Consider the following 14,495-nt stretch of genomic DNA (forward strand, 5'->3'; position numbering starts at 1 on the left):
GAAAAGAATAGAGAAACTCAAACTTGAAATCAGATCAGTCAAGTCAGTTACAGTTTCAGACACATGTATATATGAACTATTAATCTCATGTTAAAGGAAATAAGTTATCTTATGTCATAGACATAAATATATGGGCCCATTACCTGAAAAAATAATTTTTTTTTTTTTTTTTACATAATTATCAAAAGATGTGTAAGAAAGAAAACTAATTTCATATAAAAAAAAATAATTTTTTCCTATAACAACTAGTATTGTACATATGAACTTAAAACAAAAACTTAGTGATATTCTTTAACGTCAATATGTAATTGTGAGATTAACATGCTATAGTAGTTTACAGCTAAGAAAGTATTGTATACTCTTTCGAAGGCCAAAGGGTGGGCCATGTGGTAGGAAACGTGTCAACAAAGTTCCCCAAAACAGTGAAGAAAATTGCACTCATTGGACACGTGTTTGTGCAATGGCATGCAAAGCGACACCAATTAACCTTAAAGAAGTTTCTGTACAACACTGTAAAAAACCTGAAAAGTGACAAAAAAAAACACAGGAAAATCATTCGTGCAACAATTTACCACAAAGTTCCAAAAAAGAACTTAACTGGTAATGAGTGAGAGAGGTGGCAGCAGCGGTGGCGCCACCGCAAGGCTCCTCCAGGAAGTGGTGGAGGACGGTGGTGATGATTTAGAAAGGAAGAGTGAGAGACCAAAAGAGCCTTGGAAAGGAGAATACGTAAAGAGCATAGTGTTTGCAGGGCATGATGCCATTATCACATGCTTTTCTCTCATTTCCTCTATCTCTGCTAGCAGTAGTTCCTCTGGTACATGTGTCATTCCCTTTTAACATTAACATCCTTTAAAATTGAAGTTGGAATAAGAAAGAAAAGCATTAATATACATATATAAAAATGGGAAAATTACGTGTTATTTTATCATTGTGTCATTAATTAATAGATACACAAATATGTGAAATTTATATCTTTATTTTTTTTCAATTGGGTCCACTTTTTTTTTGTCTAAATAGATTTAATGTTTTTATTATATCCACCTAAAAATATATAAGACTTATGTGAGCCCCTCTTAAAAGAAGAGAGAGATGGCTCTCATATTTTTATATGTTTTTAGGAAATAATTTTATCTATTGAGAAATAAGTTTTATATTTCTTCTCTTATGGTCTCACCTCAGCGATACAAAAAAAACAAGTGGGACCCACAAAATAAAAATAAAAAAAATAAATAGGAATTTTCGATGGTGAGAGCAGATCCCATATATATATATATGTAGGCAGTGGTGAATTCTGTATGGAAAATTTTAAGAGTTTTATATATCTTATGTTGCATCACACTTTTAGTGTGATGTTACTCTAATACATTTGATGTGGATCCTACTCAAAAAGAAAAAGAAAACAAGGTGGGTTCCGTTTCTCATGTGAGAGTAACATGACATAAAAATGACACAACAAATGTCATGCAAGTGTAAAACCCATTTTATATTTACAATTCAAATTCAATTTTTAGTACATTAAAAGTCTTATCCACACCTAAGTTAAATTCCAAATGGTTAAAAACCTTCATCTGGATAGAAGGGATCAGTCTCATAAATAATAATAATAATAATAATAATAATAATAATAATAATAATAATCCAAACGGCCTAAGGTCTTAAGTTTCATTTTTCTTTTCCCCTAAATTTCAATTTCTTAGATGAGTTTAGATGAATTTCTTTTTCTTTTCTTAGGATATATGTCTAGTTGGAACTTTGATTGCTTTCTTCGTAAACTTAATAGATAGGCATTTGTAAACCTTGGAACTCAAATTTCAACGGTAAATTAATAATTAAATAAACAGACATTATTATTTTGAGATTTCAACATATAGTGAGCCTCTTTCTTGCACAGTTATTCGGTTTTTTCAAGAAAGAATATGAATAACTATTTGATTTATTGTATAAAAAATTATTATTTGATTATTGATATTAATTATTTTATTTTTTGCTTAATTGCACTTTTAACTCTTCTATGCTGACCAGTACAAGATTTTAGTCTTTTGTGCAGTAATTAAATCTTTCATTTTTTCTAGTTAAAAAAAAATAAGTTCCACTTTTAGTAGGTCATTAATAAATTACTAACATGAGTTAGTGAGCAACACGCATGCAAATAGTTAGCCATATCATTCACTTGTATTAGTAATTGATCATTATCATTAACATGTATTAGTGACTGAGCATTTTGGAGCTTATTTTTTTAAGGGGAAGGATATTGTGACAACCAAGTTGTGTTACTACCAAGTGACTACCAATCAATCTCACTGTTAGATCGATTATGTTGATCCAACGGTTATATTTATTTCCATCTTTGTATAGTCATGATTCTCCAAATTTAATACTTTATATTTATTTTTACCTTTGTATGGTTATGATTTCCCATATTTAATACTTTCACTTTAAATATGGGGAATCATGACCATACAAAGATGGAAATAAATATAACCGTTGGATCAACATAATCGATCTAACGGTGAGATTGATTGGTAGTCACTTGGTTGTCACAATATCCTTTCCCTCTTTTTAATTATAAAAAGTAAGATATTTGATTATTAAAAAATTATTTGGAGAATCAAAATACACATCTGCCATAATAGAGAAAATAAATAAGCAAGTATATATATATATATATATATATATATATATATATATATATATATATATATATATATATATATATATATATATGAAGGGCTTTGTCTGCATTTTTTTTTTGTTTACAACTTTTACAACTAAGAATTGTAAACAAAAAAGTTATAAATGTAACATACCCATATTTATATATATAAAATGAATTTGTATATATCTGTACATTGGCGAAAAACCATTATATTTATGATCTAACTTCTTTTTTATAAAAGAAAAAAGAAAAAAAGAGAGGATGAGATTACAGTTGTGGTCCCTTGTTAAATAATTGAGCATAAAAGACCTTTTTGTCGTTTAAATAATTCATTTTTCATTGCTATGATAATATATGATATGTCCTTTTCACAAACGAACAACTTCAATTTGTAGTTTGTGCCTGGGCAGCGGACAATATTTTGATGCAGATTGGAGTGGTGGTGCATCTTTAGTTCTTTTACCATTCATCTCATAGCACAATAAAAAAGGAAAATGATTCAACTATCTCTTATATATATAGGAATCTACTCATGATTTTTAGTTCAAAATGAGTTTTTTTTTAAAGGACTTTAAAGCAGCTAGTAAGTCTAACTTGTCTTCATAACAGAATAAGGGTTTTGTTTGAGCTAAGAATTATGAATAATGATAACCTAGTTAGCTCTAGACCCCTGCCTACCTATGGTTTGAGAATTGAGACCATTATTGTGGTAAATAGTTATGGCCTTTTTGTACTAGGCACTATGCTAATTAAACACTCAAGGAAAATGAGTGGAGGGTATGAAAGAACTAGCCTAGCAAAGGTAACTTAGCTTGAGTTTTAGTGCGTACCTAGTCACTTGAGTATAGCTCCAGTGGTATGGAAGAAAGGGAAATTTTTAATATGGTCCAAGACCACTATGGTCTTTCCACTAAAAACTTGACACCTGAATCAATTTTGTTTTTCTTCCTTCTCTCTCCTCTCTCCTCTCTCCTCAACCTTTTTTCTTTTTCTCTTACCTCAGTCCCACCAAACTTTTGTTGGTCTTGGAACACACTAACTTTGCTGGGAAGAAGCAGTTTTGGGTTAAGGCCATGGCTCTACTCCTATGTTTTTGGATTAATATATGTATAAAATTATCATGCCATTGATGCCAAGATAGATTACTTATATATGGAAGTGGAAATGCTATTTTAACTCATGTGCTACACTCTGAATGTAGCAGATGTGCTAGTTCTTGGGTTTGCAAACCTAGTGGCAGATGCAATATCAATGGGGTTTGGAGACTTTGTGTCTGTTAGCTCAGAGCAGGATGTGATCATTGAGGAAAGGAGAGTGACAGAATGGGATGTCATGAATCATAGGGGCAATGAGCAAACAGAGTTAGTCAGATATTATCAAGCTCTTGGGATGGACTACAACGATGCATCCATGGTATGTATGAGAAAAACATACCATTTGGATATTATTGGGAAAAATTTGTAACAAAACTTCACTAAAGTCAATATTTTGTTTCAAATCTTTACTTATTTGGCTTTTATGGATAGGGAAAGCCAAATTGCTTCTAAGTTCTAAACTTCATGAATTTTGTTACTTTGTGCAAGGTTGTGAACATATTTACAAAATACAAAGACGTCCTGGTGGACCAGAGAATGGTAGCTGACAAAGGAATGCTGCCAGCAGACCAAGAAGTGAAGCCCTGGAAGAATGGTCTTGTTACCTTTGCATCCTTCATGGTCTTTGGCTCAATTCCATTGCTCTCTTTCATCATCCTCATACCATTTACAGACAGTGACTCTGTTAAGTTTGTGAGTGCTTGCCTTGTTTCTACACTTGGCCTTGCTCTTCTTGGGGTGGCAAAAGCAAGGATATCTGGTCAAAACATGATGTTCTCCGTGGCTATCACTGTTTTCAGTGGTGCCATAGCTGCAGCTGCTGCTTATTTAGTAGGATGGTCGCTTAAGCATATAGCATAGCTAGAAGAAGGTTGATAAACTAGAGCCGAATTAATAGCAGGAAAGCCTTTCTGAGAACTCTTTTTTGCAATGAAAGATGTCTGTCAAACCGACCTTCTCACCTAGCACAAAGTCCAAACTTTGGTATATATATTTAATAAAATTTATCTTTTGGACAGGTTATCATAGCTTTGCTAATTTTTCTGAAAATCTTATTTATACTTGCCTATCAGTTTTTTAGATGATGGTTTGAAGCAATTTTAGTTGAATTTCTGTATGTGATGTTCATATATGATTCTACTTCTATCCCTCATTGCCAGAACGTTTTCAGCCTGGGCTTTCCACATAAACTTCCAATAATCATGTAAAACTGACAAAAATGATTAAGGTCTAGAACAGAAATGATAATGGGTAAACTCTTAACTCTAGTTGCAAGTGCACAAATGAGAGAGATTTGACTTAAAGATCTATAGTAATTATGACCCAAACCTCTACAAAAAAATTATTGGATAAAGATCAGGGAACAGGAACAGGACTATAATATACAGTGTAACATGCCTATCAAGGAACAGTCACCTCTTCTTCGTTCAGTGATAACTGCAGAGCATGTTCTGCTTCTTTCAAGAATAATCGAGTTAGCTGCTTTTGGCCTCGCCGATATACTATAGCAGACCACTTGTTTCTAGTCATCAACTTTGACTCCTCTGAGTCATTTGTCACTGTGCTGTATAGTTTTGGGAGAAAAAAATATTAGAAAGACAATAATATAGTGAAGGAAAAAATTATAGATTAAGTGAGGAACCCAAGCTTTTAGGCTGAAAAACATAATTATAGACATCCTGCAAATGTTGAGCTCTTAGTTTCAAACAACACTTCTACACTTAAATAGAAAGGTGGTGCAATGTCAGAGACTGAAAATTATGAATCACTTTACTTTAGCATAATAATTATGATGCAAAAAGTGCAATGCATAGGGTTGATATCAGATTTCTAATTATAATGCTGTAAGAGTAAATATAAAGGAGGTTGGGGTTCAAGATAAACAGTCACTTCATACTCAACAACCCAGAATTGTATGCAACCAAAAATGCTAAACATGTAATTTCGATGGAATAATACAAGCATGCATTGTAGTAGTGATTTGATTCATGAAAGAAGATTTAGTAAAGCCAGCATAAATCGTAAATCAAGTCGTACATGGAACTTTGAAGCCAAGAAAAGCTATGTAGCACCGATACCGGCACGGGACACGTGACACTCCGACACGACACTCCGACACGTTAATTTTAAAAAATGTTAAATTTCGACACGTTGAGACACGTTTTGATATTAAATAATATTTTTAATTTATGTAGTGTATATTATATTTAATATTTAATAATTTAACAAAAAAATGAAACTAAACTTATAATATTCATCAATTTTACAAAGAAACATAAGATATCCCAAATATTTATATTAAACTCAATAAAATGGTAATCGTAATCCAACGAATCTAATAGTTGGAACTAAAAACTCAACGCAACGCAACCTTTGAACCTTTTTTTGAATTTTTATAACGCGTGTCGGAGTGTCGAGAAGTGTCGGACACGACACGTCAGGGTTTTTGAAGTGTTGGTACTTCATAGAAGAAAAGTTTATCTTCAGCAATTTGATAAGAGAACTCCTAAGAAATGAAACATACATTTGAGCCATGACATACCATCCAAAGAATCTCATAAGAGCATATTTAATCTCTTTATAAGAGTAGAACTTTCATGTAACCTTTTTCTTATTAAATAGTTTAGGTACTGGAGACTTGTCAAATATTTGTTGGTTGCTAGTTTCATTACAAATCTTTGGAAGTTCGTTAAATATGATTAATAAGAAATGAGTGATTGATAACTCAACTCAGGTATTGGTGTACCCTTGAAAAAAAGATGGGTACAGGAGTAATCCTCAATGCAAGAATACTATAATCAAGTACATTAGTTTCTACCTTAAATTGCTCATGCACTGTTTGCTATCTTCCTGGCTATCAATAATAAGGGCCTTCTTGAGCAAATCAAGGTCACTTTCCTCTGTTCCGGAACTCTCTTCAAGATCCATCAACCTTGAATTCAGTGAAATTAATTAGGCATTGCACATAAAATATAGCAATGTTGGTGTTCTAGTATGTCCTAATTTGCTCAATAAATGAAATGACACATTGAACATTAAAAAGAAGAAAATTCAACGTCATTTGCAGAAATCAAGTTGTAAACAGAAGATGCAGATTAGGAGTAAGGCACTAAATGTTACAATTAACATAATCCTATCAGCAGTTATGATTGTTATGTAATTCCAGTCGCTCACTTCACATTGAGAAGATCAACAAGCAATTGTAAAGCTCCGGAATCACCGCAAACCTCCCATATTGCTGATTGGACATCTGTATCTGATAGTTGTCTCTGCCCTTCAGGTCCAACAAGCTTTGTAGAAAGCATAAAAATTGTATTAATGTTGAATTCAGATGAAATTGAAAACAAACAATTCAGTTTCAGTAACCATGGAAGGAGCAAATAGTCTGACATTCCATGGAAAATATGAAGAAAAAAAAATGCTGCATTGAAACTGCACCTCTTCCAGCATTGAGGAAACCTTGAAAAGCTCATCTTCTTGCATGGCTATGGTCCTCAAGGTAGTCATAAATTTCTCAGGAAAAACCAGCTTGTTCACATAAGATGGCATCTTGCGCTGACCACTCCAACTATAGTTGCAAACTTGATCCACCTTGCCTTTGTTATTTTCTCCACTGTTTTGGGTCCCTAAAGGAAAAAATCCATGATCCAGCAAAGTTTTGGGTAAAAGACATCTCATTTCAGCTTTCTGTCAACATAAACCAAATAAAAAAATTGTAGTTACAGAAGGGGAAATTTTTAGAAGAATAGGTAGTACAAAATTGGCTAAATAAAATAAATTATATTCTTGGTTTTGAAAAAATGGCATAAAGTTAAAGATAAATTATTAGCAAACCTGCACTTCAAGAAGCTGGCTTTTGGACTCTGAAAAAGAAATAGTATTAATTGCTTCTGCTGGATAGTGTACCTGAAGGACCCAACAACACTGATAAGTTAGTAAGCCATGTCTATCTCTGTAAGGACCATGATCACTTGAATCACACAGCCAAAGATAGAAAATATAACTGAAGCAAAATGGTAGTTAGCAGCCATAGACAAAATTAAGTAGACAGGTCAAAGTATGAAATGTTATTATAGTTGCAAAACTAATTGTGATACTATGCCAAGGCATATGATAAACAACAGGTAGATAATACTAAGTAATTTTAGTTACACTTCCCACAAAAGCACTGAGAGTACGAAGGAGAGAAATCTCCTCCAAGGATTTTCCCTTACAACTGAACAAGTCTTAATCTCCCTCTTTTACCCTCTCTTACTATTTAAACTAATTCTCTAGCTCTAACAACTTTAACCACCCAAACATAAAATTCTAACTAACTACTACTCTCTTGCTCTATTAGGAGTGGTCACCATAATTATAAAGATGAACACAACAAAGCTTCTATAAACACAATTAAGGGAGGGGGAATAATATGTTAAAGAGAAAGTTTACTCTGGGTGCACAAGGTACAAGTGTAAGCCATTACCATGAGATAGTCATCTGTGTTATCATCAATGACAAAACCGTATAGATATAGAAGTTCCTGCATCAAGTGGAAAAATATGGAAACTATTGAAAAAAGCTTTAAAGTAGCTTATAGATCAACCTTTAACTGAACAGAAGCTCCATTTAGTACTTACATTAGGTCATCATTTAGTACAATATATATGCAAGTATATATTTAAATGTATTCATCATGCTACCAGCCTACCAGTGAACTCAAATAAGTTAAAAGGCAAAGTTTATGGTGCAATGCCTCGATGGAAGTTTATTTACCAGTAAACTATGTATCCGGTTTAATTAAACCTTTTTCAGTCAAATTGAATAACCTACCAACAAGGTATTGCACCAGTATTGAACACATGAAAAACTAACATGATAGACCTTATTTTTTCCTAGCATGCCTCTCAGCTTGCAGCATGAAAGATTGATGCTTAATAAAAAGAATGGTAAAAAGAGAACAGAAAGTAAAGTCTAGAATATAAATATAATATAGACATTTATTTTCAACAATGGGACAATATAAGGTACCTCATTTCCCTTGTTGCCATAACTGATGGAAATTTCTCGATCAATCTGCAAGGGACTTTGAGCAGCTTTGCAATCAAGAAAATAATTGAATTAAAGGGGAATAGTTTCATGACATATTATTTTATGAAACTACTTAAATGGAAAGAGAAAAAATAAAAGGAAATTAAGTTAGAAATTTGACGGTAACTACTAGAACTGAAGAGACACATACGAGGAAAACTCCTATTTGGATGTTAACAAGCACACTGAAAAGGCAAAAAAAGATTGTTACCAGAAAGAAGATACATGGAGAAAGGAACTCCTGTTGTTAAACCAGTTCCGTCAACTTCCCATGTTGCTATTGGCTTCAAATCTGATTGGCCATGTAAACAAGGTAAATCACAAAAGGCATTTGATATATCTAGCATATATGGTATGAAGATAACTCACCCTGGCACAAAGTCAGGTGTGCATGCATATGCATATAAATAGTTCATCTATATTTTCATTTATCAAAGCAAAGATAGATATTTGCAGTCTTCCTAATTGCGAACTGTCCTGTCCATCTGGTCTATGACTCGCTTTATATATGATGCCACTTTCGTTATGAAAAGCAAAAGAACACCAATTATTTAAAAACCATTTGGATAACTGTTTATATGCAAAGGACAATAACCTTTCAACATCCAGGAAAGTCAAGATAAACAGCAAGGGCTTAGTATTCTAGTTAGCATACATTAAAGGCAGCATATATCCTATCATAGAAATTTGCAGAAATGTATAGATATCTATTATGCCCTCCCGTACATCAGTCCTTTGCGTTTGAAGCATTGAGAAAGCATGCACATGGCCTTTATTACTCTGTACCTAAATTTAATTCATCAGAATGGGGGCAACAAGTATTAAATCTAGGCTGTTTGACAATAGAGGCTTTGATACCAAGTCAAGAAATTAATTGACCAAATTTATAAGCTGTTAGGTGAAGGTCTAACAATGGGTTTCATATAAAACAATATCTAAAGGGGAAACAATCAGAACCCAATCAATGAAGAAACGAAAAGGAAAGTACTTCAAAAACATATAGTGAAGTGAAATGTCAGGGCTTCAAGCAACAATTTACCATGGTTGCAAAAGTCAATGCCAGGGACAAGACCCTCTACCCAAACAGTGTCTCCTTGCACTGTGTTACATGTCATTTCCTTGGTTAGATTGTCAGATTTTTTAACCTCACTACCTGCAATAAAACTTGCCTATTTTAATATCAAATTTAACTCTCAAGTTAAGAGAATTATTAAATGATTACCTCTCGATTGGACACACAACAAAAGAGAGAATTCTTATAGGAAACTAGTTAAAAAAAAGAAGATAGACTCACTTTTTTCATTAGCTTCTAGAATGCAACTGTCATCACCTTCTTGCATTTTTGGAAATACATAAGAACGAGGCAATGGAATGTTCAAAGCACGGCTCCAAAATACTGAATTCGCCCTAGCATGAAGGCAGGTTTGCTATCAACCTCCAAGGATTTATTTGGTCATATAAAAGTTCACTAGAAGTACATACCAAAGGAAATCTTCAAAGCACACCTCACTGGAAAAACAGGTCAGGCAGAAGATAAGTAACGTAAATGTATGTTTAAAATTTAGCCATAAAATAGCTGTTTGAAAAAAAAAAAAATCCAGAAAGTACATTTCAATTAATCATTCGGAAGATAGTTGAGAAGGCACAAACTGAGAGCATCTTTAGAATGAGTATTTAAGTAATATACTAATATGTACTGCTATTCTGCTAATAGATAAGGGGTAGAGAACAAGCAATGTAAAGGTGTAAATAACATTGTATAGAAGACGTTTAAATCAATCAAATACTATAATCTTGAACTTGCAATGGCAGATTATGACCAAAAGAGAAGAAAATATCATGAACGTGATCCTATAACCAATGCATTTTTCTGACAACCGGAAAAGGACTGTGTCCTAGCATTCTTTATCAAGACTTATCAATTATCATAGCACATCAATGACCAGATGACTTACATAGTTACGTCCGAATAAAATATCTTGGATAGGACTTATTAGAAAAAGCAGATGCACATTTAACATAGTATAGCACATCCACATTTAATTCTTAATGCCATAGTGGTTTTCATATAAGGTGAGGCAAGGAACTAGTAACTACTAAGTTATACTTTAAAAAATTTAGTCCTCAATCCCAAAGCCAAATTAACATCATTGACATATATCCTACATTGATTAAGTCGAACTATAAGACAACAAAATTTCAACAGGTGTCAAATTGGGTCAATTATGAATAAATCACATGAAACCCTAAACAAATCAATAAAAATACAATTTTACCCAACACGTACATCTCTGAATCTCCATCCTGAGTCAAAAGTTTCTTCACTAAATGCTTCGCTTTAGTTTCATACAAAGACAGCAGGCTTTTCTTCTGCAAGATAAGACAGTTATCAAATATGCTGTTAAATAACATAGACAGAAGTTAATACCAGAATTAACATCTAGTTTTATCTCAAACCTAATCAGACGAACTGAATTCAACTCGAAGATCAAATCAACCCAGATGAAATCTAGATTTCCATTACATCATGGAGATCATATAAGAAAAACTAGGTTTGGCTTTTAGGTGATTTTCATATTGTCTCAAGAGCAAGCTCCTCCTGCTCTGCCATTCAAGTGACTACCAAAAAATAATGCACACAACTATTTCATATAGACTATTATTACCCGAAGAACATAAATGAGAGCTTCAGAGCAGAGCAATCACATGGACTACTTATTAAATTTTGGGAAACAAATAATGCACATAAGCCAAAACAGGGATAAGCAAAATTTTTTTTTTTTTAAATCATGCTATGTCTTTAAAATGGCAAGAAAAACACAGTTTAAATCAAATTGGTTAACTATCTAAAGATGAGTCCCATGCCAAATTACCTGCAATTCAGTTGCACGATATAATGTCGTTCCTCTTAGCTCTATAAGTTCATCATCACTAAACCAAAGTGGATTTCCAAAAGTGGTTGGAAGCATATCAAGGTACCTGATTTCATTTTAACTACTACATAAGTGAAACTCAACACAATCTGAATCATAAATTAAAACACAATCAACCATACGTACGGCTTCCATAGAGAATTCTTACGCAAACGCTCCACAGTCAGTAACAACATCATTAAGAACCTGTCATCTACATCTCCTTCTTCAAACAATGCTCTACATTCTGGTCCTAGAAGAGGATCTTGCAACACCCTCATTGGAGTTATTGCTAAATCTAGTGGAACAACCAACAGAACCCCTGTTTTTCAAAGAAAACAAAATTACTTTCTCTGCTTTCAAAAGCTAAAGCTAATGCACAGAGCTATAAACATTCAGGGCAAAAATTATTTCAGATACGAAAATAACAAAATCTTGTTTTCACCATTTCCTTTACAAATTCTTGAAAAAAGGAAACAAAGTGAAAGCAAGGTGACATTTTTATAATAATAAGTGAAAACATATCAACAAAAAATGAAAACAAAAAACAAACCAAATGCACACTAATAGCATCTAAAAAAATTTATGTTTCTGAATAGCGTCCATTTTTATCTTATTATTTTGCTTCGAGATGAGTATTTTCAATATTCCAAAATTGCAACAAAAGGGCATTAACAGCATTTCACTTACTTTCAAAACAATAACAATGTTATATGCTAACAAGCAAAAACTCAAATTCCTTCTATCAACTCTATTCATATTGAAATTACCATCAGAAATATCTTTATCAGAAAAGATGCCAAACCCTTTTCTGGAATCACTGTACTTGATATTGCAACCTCGAAGATCCACCCCATTTGCCTGAATTCCAAGACCAAATCAAAATTCAAAGCAAAGCAAAAGAAAGAATAATAACCCCTGAATATTCAGCATATTATGATATCAGAGCATAATATGTTTTACCCTTTAGTCACAAATTACAAAGCATGTTAACGAACCTGTAGCCACTGCACGAAAGTTTCGAGCTTTGCTTCTTCATGGTTCGCCATAGCTAGCTACTCAATTAGTGGTTTGCGCCTACATCGATATGAAGGGTGAAGGTTTAGACTTTAGAGGGTTTAATTAATTATAAATTACAATAATATTAAATGCTCAATTTAGTTAAATGTTTATGGTTTAATGTTTATAGAACGAAGGTAGAGAAGTTATTTATATTAACTTCTAAAATAATGTTATTTTGAATTGAAAAATTAAAAAATTATAATGAAAAAGATTATTATAATCTTAAAATAAATTATAATTATAAAAATATCTTAATTTTTGTGTCAAAATAACATCGTTTTGAGCTCAATGTAGATAAATTATCTAAATTTACAGTAAAAAAAGTAAAGCTAATGTTTGTATACAAATAAAAACTACAACCAAGGATTAGTTTAACAAAACTTTTTGAAATAAAAAGAATTAATAAAGTCTACAAAAATAATAATTAATTAATTCATGAATTAATTAATTATTATTTTCGTAGACTTTATTAATTCTTTTTATTTCAAAAAGTTTTATTTATTTTAAAGTATCCCGCACCATATATATATATATATATCCTTCAATTGTATTATATCATCAAATTTATCTCCGACAAGAATTTTTATTTTTTGAACAGATGTATGACCTTAAATTGGTTTTTGAAATATGAAACTGATACCATTTTAGCTATGTATATTTTTAATTCCATGTGTAATTAATGTAAAAGTGATAGATTAAGATGTTATTTTAAAAAAATCGGCATTAAGTATATAATAATTAATGTAATCAATTTTTTTTATTAATGTGACTTTTTAGTGGGAGCCTCACCCTCAAAAGTCACATCGTTAGGTTTATAATCTCACCTTAGCCATCAGATTTCTCGGTTGGTGTTATTCTCTTCCAGTCTTCTCAAACCCAAGGTATGTTTTTGTGTGCTTTTTTTGTTTCAATTTCATTTTCATGTTTTTGGGTTATTATCATGGATTTTATGTTTATGATGTAACATGATATAACATCACTTTTCTATACACACATTAAAGAAATGGGGTCCACATGTTTTTTTTTCTCTTTCATCATTTCACTTTCTCTCTCCATTTTTGTGTGTGTGTTGAAAACAACACTTAAATCATGTAACATAACATTAATAAAACCCTATTATCATTCTCCAACTATTAATGTCCTTTTTAATAGGGGGAAGGATATTGTGACAATCAAGTTGTGTTACTATCAAGTGACTACCAATCAATCTCACCGTTAGATTGATTATGTTGATCCAACGGTTATATTTATTTCCATCTTTGTATGGCCATGATTCCCCATATTTAAAGTGAAAGCATTAAATATGGGAAATCATAATCATATAAAGGTGAAAATAAATATAAAATATTAAATTTGAAAAATTATGACCATACAAAGATAGAAATAAATATAATCGATCTAACGGTAAGATTGATTGGTAGTCACTTGGTAATAACACAACTTGGTTGTCACAATATATTTCCCCTACTAAAAAAAATGTCCTTTTTAATTTCTACAAATACTTTTTTTTCTTGTCAGAAAGAATCATGCAAGTTATATTCTTTATCTCAAATCCCCTCCTTTCTTTATCTCGAATCTCCTTCTTGTTGCACTGCCTGATGAAATTTTCAAATTGTAATCTTTAACTTTCAGTCCTAGATTTTCTATTATAAAGGGCCTTGTAATGCAGTCTAAGATAAAATAGTATATATTTTTTTC

General features: G+C 32.1%; 2 protein-coding genes across 4 annotated transcripts; one reads left to right on the forward strand and one right to left on the reverse strand.

Annotated features, from left to right (window-relative positions):
* The first annotated feature begins 603 nt into the window (after positions 1 to 603).
* LOC133286512 (vacuolar iron transporter homolog 2.1-like) lies at positions 604 to 4,614 on the forward strand. Its single transcript, XM_061483932.1, has 3 exons — positions 604 to 817; positions 3,861 to 4,072; positions 4,243 to 4,614. The coding sequence occupies exons 1-3, from the start codon at positions 604 to 606 to the stop codon at positions 4,612 to 4,614; spliced, it is 798 nt and encodes a 265-aa protein (XP_061339916.1).
* Positions 4,592 to 12,823, reverse strand: LOC133286529 (uncharacterized). 3 transcript variants are annotated; one of them, XM_061483949.1, is made up of 17 exons: positions 12,734 to 12,823; positions 12,506 to 12,596; positions 11,883 to 12,057; positions 11,697 to 11,802; positions 11,111 to 11,193; positions 10,306 to 10,332; positions 10,118 to 10,230; positions 9,863 to 9,976; positions 9,035 to 9,115; positions 8,764 to 8,828; positions 8,219 to 8,275; positions 7,588 to 7,659; positions 7,192 to 7,440; positions 6,928 to 7,043; positions 6,572 to 6,685; positions 5,170 to 5,317; positions 4,592 to 4,715 (listed from the first exon to the last, which is right to left on the reverse strand). In XM_061483949.1, exons 1-17 carry the CDS (start codon positions 12,782 to 12,784, stop codon positions 4,698 to 4,700), a joined length of 1,680 nt encoding a protein of 559 aa, XP_061339933.1. In that variant the 5' UTR covers positions 12,785 to 12,823; the 3' UTR covers positions 4,592 to 4,697. The 3 variants fall into 3 exon arrangements, with proteins under 3 accessions (XP_061339933.1, XP_061339935.1, XP_061339934.1); XM_061483951.1 differs by having other exon boundaries at positions 9,863 to 9,972; positions 10,114 to 10,230; XM_061483950.1 differs by lacking the exon at positions 4,592 to 4,715 and having other exon boundaries at positions 4,929 to 5,317.
* Between the last annotated feature and the right edge of the window lie 1,672 nt (positions 12,824 to 14,495).

Source organism: Gastrolobium bilobum, unplaced genomic scaffold (genome assembly GCF_033153095.1).
Source record: "Gastrolobium bilobum isolate Gb01-03AN ecotype WA unplaced genomic scaffold, APGP_CSIRO_Gbil_v1 utg341, whole genome shotgun sequence".
NCBI lineage: Eukaryota > Viridiplantae > Streptophyta > Magnoliopsida > Fabales > Fabaceae > Gastrolobium > Gastrolobium bilobum.

Bases quoted from the DNA above. Each gene is read 5' to 3' on its own strand.
- LOC133286512 (XM_061483932.1), top strand. From the start codon at position 604: ATGAGTGAGAGAGGTGGCAGCAGCGGTGGCGCCACCGCAAGGCTCCTC. The intron at 818-3,860 runs GTACATGTGTCA...CTCTGAATGTAG, and splicing joins TGCTAGCAGTAGTTCCTCTG to CAGATGTGCTAGTTCTTGGG. The intron at 4,073-4,242 runs GTATGTATGAGA...ACTTTGTGCAAG, and splicing joins ACTACAACGATGCATCCATG to GTTGTGAACATATTTACAAA.
- LOC133286529 (XM_061483949.1), bottom strand. From the start codon at position 12,784: ATGGCGAACCATGAAGAAGCAAAGCTCGAAACTTTCGTGCAGTGGCTA. The intron at 10,333-11,110 runs GTACGTGTTGGG...CTGTTTTTCCAG, and splicing joins CAGGATGGAGATTCAGAGAT to TGAGGTGTGCTTTGAAGATT. The intron at 8,276-8,763 runs GTACCTTATATT...CACTTGATGCAG, and splicing joins ATGGCAACAAGGGAAATGAG to GAACTTCTATATCTATACGG.